At 37.5% G+C, this 8229-nt stretch overlaps 1 protein-coding gene across 3 annotated transcripts in view; it reads right to left on the bottom strand.

The window, feature by feature from the left end:
• The window catches only part of ush2a (Usher syndrome 2A (autosomal recessive, mild)), a 201739-nt gene that overhangs the window by 142130 nt on the left and 51380 nt on the right, over nt 1-8229 (bottom strand). For all 3 annotated transcript variants that reach the window (XM_007559093.2, XM_016674807.1, XM_016674808.1), the window contains exons 23-27: nt 6525-6648; nt 6269-6416; nt 5188-5469; nt 3473-3648; nt 3169-3316 (exon numbers count right to left, since the gene is read on the bottom strand). In XM_007559093.2, the coding sequence (XP_007559155.1) occupies nt 3169-3316; nt 3473-3648; nt 5188-5469; nt 6269-6416; nt 6525-6648 (878 nt within the window). The remainder of the gene's footprint in view (nt 1-3168; nt 3317-3472; nt 3649-5187; nt 5470-6268; nt 6417-6524; nt 6649-8229) is intronic.

Raw genomic sequence — 8229 nt, 5'->3', positions numbered from 1 at the left:
ATATGTATGTATAGTCATTTATAATGCTATTATATATCCTTGCTGGTCAACTAAAATTTTCCTCAGTACTATGGTACTAACATTTTGATGAAACTCCCTTGTCTTCCCATGAGTTAACTAAAACACCTGCAGTAAGCTAGCAGTTCACCTGAAAGCTTAATTTTAGTTGTCAACATGGTAATGAACCAGTTAAATCACGGAAAGGCTCCCATGAGCAAATGTCCAGGCGTGTTGGTGTGTTTCCTGTTTTTACAGGCCATGTCTTAACAGGCTCTTAGCAGACAGCTACACCATGCACATAAGTACACCACTTATTGACATTGTGATCCCTTGCCTTGCATATTTCTTTTCTCAGGAAGGGCCTCAGGCCAATTATGCATAAATCAATAAAGTTCCTGTTCTGTTGAGTGGTGTTACAACGTAAGCGTGTATGTGTGTATGTCTCTGTGTGCATGTCTTGTAGAACAAGCAGTTATGGATGTAGGATACATAAAACATCACAATCAGTCCCTGATTAGCCACTTACTTTACAATGTGATCAATAACTTTGCAGGGAGACACACACACCATCGAAACCATGGCAAATGCATCAACACACATCGACGGAGATCTCCTTCCTTGTCTCATTATGTCCGCCACCATGTGCGCTCAAACATTTAGTCGTGTGCTTCGGTGTAATTCCAGCGGTTTCACAGATGTCGTCTCCTCACTTACAGCAGATGGTAGCTGACTCTAATGGTCCAGGCTTATGTAAGGGACATTTATCAGTGCATCTGCAGCATGCTCGAGCACGTCTTACCAGACACACAACTCAACGAGAGGATCAATCTCACCAGAACAAGATTTTGTTTCAGGAGATCTCACAGTGCTAAAATGACAAAACTTTCAAGCAACTTACAGTTGTATATAGAAACCTAAATATTATATTTCGACACTTGCTTAACGTTTCATAATCCAATATTGTTCATATAAGTAATAAATTAAATTTCACACTGATTTGGCTTTAATTTAAGAGCTAAAATATAAGATATGAGGTACCATGACATCTGCTATAACAATGTCCAAACACCCAGAGAAGAAGCACATGGTATATAGACTATTATGATAAAAGACAGTAACAAATAAGAAAGCAAACTCTACCGAACAGCATGCCATTATCATTTCTTACAGTGGAATCGAGGGACATCTTTGGCGTAAGATGAAAGAAAACTGTGGCAACAGATGTGGCTGTTAAAAATACATTGAATGAGTCAACTGGGTACAATATGCCATATTGAATTGTACAGTATTACAGTCAAGAGAAGTCTTTGGAAATCGCTTGAAATAAACACTGTCACTGTGTCAACAGATGTAGCCATTAAAAATACATTTAAACAGCCGACCAATTACAAAGCAAGACATCTTTCATTGCTCTACACATGAGGGATGACTACTGGAGCAACACAGAAATATTTGCAGTCTAGCTCTTAAACATGTTCAAAGGTTGAAATCTCAAAGCAAGTATTTTCTTTCATCATTTTTGCATCCATTGTGTGTTTACCTGAAACTGTTGTCTTTGTTGAAAAGACAGCACAATGAGAAAGCTTAGAAATCCTAAGATAACAGATGGATGTGTGTGTGTCGTGCGGACAAGTTCTCATACTGCCATTTGCTATCAGTGAATAAGACAAATAAAGCCAGAATTAACATGTGAACTGCATAAAAATGGAGGATGTTGTTGCAGATTATAGATGGACAATCTAATGAAGTTACTAAAAACAATTTTACGTCCGTCTGCGTCGATTCTGGAACCATCTAAATGCTGTTCGGGCTATTAATCTACCGAGAAGAACCAGAGAGACAAAGTATGTGTGTTTCTCTAACTCTGTGTGTGTCTGATTCATGACCAGCAGGAAGTGTGTGCTACGCCACATTTTTCTCTTTGTAATTAACAGTAAATTGTTTTTACTGCTGGCACCATAATATCCCCTCTGGTTAGCATGACCAATGCTGTCACTGCTCAAGCATGCAATGACTGACTGCTCTTCTTAATGTGCTTGAGTGTACTGATAAGAAGCTTTGTTGCACTACATGATATCATTACTATATAACATGAAATACTTTTGTTGATGTCAATATTTACTTTTTAAACTGCTATGCATTTGTGTTTTGTGTTTGCCATATTTAAATTTGTTTGCACCCCAGTCAAGCTCATTCTGCATGAAGTTGGCAAGCTTCTCTGGTATTATGTGCCTTTAAAGTTCCTCCCACTGTTTTAACACATCCTTAAGTGATTCGCTAATGACGGAAAAACAAGAATTACATACTGCTGGATATTGGATTCACTAGACATATGTGACAATACTGAATGTTTAAAAACTGAGTTAGCTGTAGATTCAGCCAAAAATATCAACTGATCTAACAAAACTCTGTGAAAGGTGATATCAAATTGAAAAGTGTTGCAAGTCGGTTGGCAGATTGGTTGTTTTAGTCCAATCTGAAGTGTGAGGAGGTGGAGAAGTTTGATCATTTTGCAGATTATCTGTTTCATGTTATACTGTCACAAAATAGTGACAGTATTAATAAATATGTAGAAATCATACTTTTAAAGTAGCATACTACTGATTTAAAATAAATTTGACTTTGTAATTTGATGCCTTAAATTGGGCCTCTGTCTCTTTAAGAGGCTCCTATTCTTTCCAGTTCTACACCTTCAAAACATCTTCACAACAATGTTTCTCATGATGCCGTTAACTTTTAGAAGCGTTGGACTGAAAAATAGTTTGTACTAAAAACTCAGCAGGTGTTTTCTAACTGCTGCTGCCGCTCGTCTGGAGGAGCTGAGTGAGAGAGGTTAGCTCTGTGAGGCAGAAGCATCAACTGGAGACTGCAGCTCCATTGAAGAGTTTTAAGGAAATATGCAGCACCAAGCGTTTAGGCACCCCCAAATGGCTGCCACAGGAGATTCCTCAAACATGAATGAAAGAGTCAAAGCAGAACTCCAGTTATGTTTTTTTTTTGTTTTTTTTATGAGGGAATCACATTATAACATGAAATAAAGCTCAGAAAAGTTTATTTTACATAATAGCCCCCTTTAAAGGCCCATCTTTTCCTTTAGGAAGGCATGAACCCTTAAGTATGCATCAGAAAATATAACTGAGCTTGTGTCAAGACATCTTGTTGTTGTACCTGCTGGTAAGGTCCGTCCCGTGCTTGGCAGACTCGTAATGCAGCCCATTCTTGTGCACAGTGTGACCGTGAAGTTGTAAGTGTGGTATGGCTTCAGTCCTTCTACTATGTGAACAGGCCGTGATGATGCTTCCATCCTATGCAAGACCTGAAAACAGGATAAATATTTAGAATCAAAAGATCATTCATAATGACAGCTAATAGAATAACCATTCAAAAAAATCTTTATATTCTTTTTTTTACATTTGGACTAAAAAGGTGTGTGTAAACCATCATATCTAATATTTTTCATTGAAGAGCTCACCTGACTTACGACTGGAGGAGCATAGGGGTTGGTGGTTTGCTCAGTTATTAAGCTGACTCTGTACTCTGTGACTTGTCCCCTAGCAATGATGCTGTAGCCCTCAGTAGTGTTCCACGTTACGCTGAGGGTGGAGGATGACAGTGCAGACACATCTGGAGGAGCCACAAACTCAGGGGCTGAAAATGGACACAATAACATTTCAACCATAAGTTGCCACAAAGCAGCAGGACAAGTAGGGAAGAAAAACACAGAAACCAAACATCTCATATTCTCTATCTTAGCTCTGGAAAAAAAATTAAAAGATAACTTAAAAGTATCAGTTTCTCTGATTTTACGTTTCATAATTATATGTTTGAGTAAAATTAAAATTAGATTCTGAAAATCCAAGCAAAAATGTATTTATTTGCAGAAAAAGAGAAATGATCCAAAATAATGACCTCAAATAACGCGAAGAAGACAAGTTCATATTCATTTAGAAACAACAATACTAATGTTTTAACTCAGAAAGAGTTCAGAAATCAATATTTGGGGGAATAACCAGGAGGTTTTCAATGGGGATCAGTGCAGTGGACTCTTAAGTTTTTCCAGAGCAGTTCTATTAATATTTTATAGTTTAAATAGGACATCACATTATCTTTTCTCTTTAAAACTGAAAATTCAGTAATTTCATTATATATACAACATGAGAACTTTCTAGCAAAGATAACATGGACAAATCATTCTTATGTGAACTCAGTGGTTTTGAGTGTTGTGCAATTCTACGGTTGCGATAACCACAATTACACGACAGATTAGAGAGGGAAATTCTTTATTTCACCACTGATGGCATCAAACTGTGAAATATGCTATGAAATGTGATTTATGGTCAACATAACCACTGTCATATCTCTGCCATCCACCCTGCGTATGTATGTGCTAAATCCCTGACACACATTTCACATCTGAAATCGTGTTATCATATGCTTGTTATCCAGACACACAGCTGAGAGTGATGTTGGAGGCAATCATTTAGTCCTAATGAGCCATATCATCTCTTTGAAATTCAAATACCTTAATGAGTTCCCCCTCCCCCACATGCACTTTTTATTTCCCTTTCCATTTTTTTCAATCAATCTGACAGTTACCCTTCTTTCCTTTTCTTTTTGTCTTTTTTTTTTTTAAATTTCTTAACTATTACCTTATTTCATTCTGTAAGCAGATGACTTCTCCATAGTTGACACCTACTGATGCATATCTAGTGGAAATTTCTCATGGTCTGGCTTCTTTCTGAGTTGTTACATTAAGGTGGTGTAAAGAAGAGACTCCCATTGGAGAATTTATTTCTTATCTGGTCCAGGAATATTTTCTCACACTGTGCTTTCTCACAAATCAGCGAGTGTTCATGACCTTCTTCTGTCAAGAGAGAAACTTCTGCTTGGACATATTTCCAACTTGTAGAGTCTATACAAAGTCATCCATCATCACAAGGTCAAACTTGATGCCAAAATACTCAGATCAGTACTGAGCTAACACTTAGCTGGTAGTTTTACCTGCTGAGGTAAAGAAACTCTTAGCAGTTGTAATGAGGAGGATTTTAACACCATTTATGGAAAGGTGTTAACCATTTATGGAATACGTAAAACACGTCTATTTTACATATTGCTCTGTTATGTCTACACAGAGAAAGAGAGCATATTGAGCTCCAATATTAGAAAGTTACAGCAGTGGATACGAACCTCCCTCCAAGGTGTGTGCTGTGGTCCATTCTGATGTGACATTTCCAGCACTGTTGATGCTTACAACTCTTAGCTGATAGGCTGAAAATGCCTGCAGACCCTCTATAATGGTACTACTTTCAGGAGGGGACAACGTAGTCGTTTTGGTTGGATTTTGTTCTGGGAGGACGCTTGGATCCAGCCAACCAGAGCTGGAGAAAACTCTTGTCTCGAAGGTAAATGCTGAGACGTTCTTTGACTCCAGGGGTCCACGGAGAAAGAGCTCATACTTGGTGATAACACCTGTGCCAGGAATAAAGAAAAATCAAATCAGTATATTAAACATTAGTAATAATGATGCCATGCTTCCAAAAATTAAGATCCTAGTTTCTATGCTGCCTGGACAGACACAAGACTATCACACAGCAACAATCTTCAGTCAGAGGATACTTCATTACAAAACTGTCTGCTAACCAGAGACCCTTGCTGTCCAACGCCATCCACTAGTTTTGAAGATACTTTAGATTCTTGGATGATAAAAAAACTACTTTTATTCTTCTCCATTCACACCATCTTAACCAGTAAAATTTCAAGGCTGGTAAAGACAAATAGTACTGAGTCCGGCTCAGGGAAATAAAAGAGAGACAACTTGTTTTTAAACCAATAATAGAAAAAGGTGCAACAATAAAAACAACTAATGTGAGTTCAGGGCGCAGTAGGGAGGGATATGATCAATAAGAGCAAAAAGACAAGAGATGAAAACAAGGAGAAACTCAGGTTTTACAGCTTTGTTTGACACTTACCCTTAGAGCTACTACAAAGCTCTCTGGATTTACCAAAGACACTCTCAGTTCAGTGTGTGTGTTGCGAGTGTGTGGGAGTTTATGTGTTTGTGTTGTTCCTATTCAGTGTGAACAAAGAATGCAAACATCCCTATTACTGGATAAGTGTTTGTGTTTCCTGAAATTACACAGGTTTGTCTTTTTTTTTTTTTTTACAGTTGTTCACAGTGACAGACAATGTTTGGGGTTGTTCTGTATTCTGTAGAAAAAAAATAAAGGAACTCAATACAAAGTAAGCACAGAAAGACATGGAAGTATACCATTGGGCTGACTTGGAGGAACCCAAGAAGCATGCAGTGTATGAGGTCCAGTAGCAGTGATGTTGGGAGCAGACTGGTTTTGTGGTGGTGCAGTGGCTGTCAGAAAATACAGTGGAGGGCTGGAGGTGCAGCCCCCAGAAGAGCAGGCCTGGAGATTAGAACAAAACCTTATTTTAATTTTAGGAGAAACAATGCTCAAGTTATGGCCAGATTTAAATAATTAAAGATATTGCACATTGTTCCTGGGGGTACCTACCTCCAGTGTTACAGAGTACTGTATGAAGGCCTTTAAATCGCTTGCCACAGCCTCTGTAGATAAACCTGTGTAGTGAATAACCGGCTCTGCTTTGTCAGATGACTCCACTGATGATAGCACAAACCTAAAAAGCACAATTAAAGAAGATATAATCCAGTTTCGCATTTAGTTTTATTATTATATGGTGGCATTCTGTTAAATTCAAGTGCAATGGTGGCCAAATGGGCAGCTGAGAATATAAGTAGAATATTTAAGCTGCACAGACACCAAGTAAACATGTAGACCACATGTGTCAAACTCAAGGCCCGCAGGCCACATGTGGCCCGCCCCAGCATTTTATAGGCCGATGATTGACTTAAAATAGGTTTTGAGCACGAATTGACTACAAACTACATCTCCCACAATGCATTCCAATTGTTACCAGCCAAACATTACGGCTTCTCACCACTAGAGAGCAGCAGAGTCACCTCAAGCTGCTTATTGATTTTCCCAGCGAATAAAGCTGAGACATCGACAAGCTAACATCAAAACGTCCAAGAAAAGAAACATCAATTTACAAGTAAGACTGTGAATGAAGATGTGAGTTGGTGTCAGGGCGGCAGGTGGCGCTAGACTTTTTTTGTTATCTGTTATCTTGACCGACAACATAAAAAAAAAAAATTAAAAAAAAATCGGTCATGTACTATTTTTATCCGTGAAATTACAATCATATTAACTATATTTATATTTGGCCGCATTTTATGCGGTTTAGTTAATATTCACCGTGAATCCAGATCCCATTACAGATTAAGCAGATAAATGTATCTACATTTTTCTCGTAGTGACAAAAAACACTGACTGAGGCCCCAATAACTTTTAATAAATTAAATTAAGCGACTTCACTTAAATTAGCATCACTTCACCTGCTGGGGTCTAAACGCACTTCCTCCTGGTTCCCAACTGCAGAAAAATCTGCGCTAATTCATCAGTCAGTTGGATCTGTCTGATCCAAACAGATCAACTGAACTCTGTGAGTGTTTTACTCTGCGCGGTCCGGTGTGAGCTTTTACCAGGATTTTTTTTTTTTTTTTTGCGTGGTTTCGCTTCTCCGAAACGGACAGATGTTACGTCTGCAGCTCCTCCAGACAGCGGACTGCGCATGTTACAGTCTAATTAACTTTGGCATCATCATTTATTTCCTCAAGATAAACTACCGGCTCCTCAAATGGATTAACACAACGTTGCATTCTCTTTAGTTTTCTCTGGTCTGTAATGGAGATTTGAATTTAACGCGCCATTTCAACAAAAGGTTTGTAATGCGCTTCCTAACCATTTTTTATTTGTAAGTATTGATTTTATGGATTGAACAGACACCATTATACATTTTGAACTCTTGATTTTATTTTTGAACCATTTTTTAATTGTGAAGTGTTGATTTTATTTTTGAAACCTTATTTATTGTAAAGTGTTGATTTTATTTTTGAACCCTTATTTAATTGTGAAGTGTTTTTATTTTTGAAACCTTATTTATTGTAAAGTGTTGATTTTATTTTTGAACCATGAAGTTTTGATTTTATTTTTGAAACCTTATTTATTGTAAAGTGTTGATTTTATTTTTGAACCATTATTTAAAGTGTTGATTTTATTTTTGAAGTGTTGATTTTATTTTTGAAACCTTTTTTATTGTGAAGTGTTGATTTTATTTTTGAAACCTTTTTTATTGTGA

The sequence above is a fragment of the Poecilia formosa genome, unplaced genomic scaffold (genome assembly GCF_000485575.1).
Source record: "Poecilia formosa unplaced genomic scaffold, Poecilia_formosa-5.1.2 Scaffold102, whole genome shotgun sequence".
In the NCBI taxonomy this organism is placed as follows: Eukaryota; Metazoa; Chordata; class Actinopteri; order Cyprinodontiformes; family Poeciliidae; genus Poecilia; species Poecilia formosa.
This window is presented reverse-complemented; position numbering and strand designations above follow the sequence as displayed.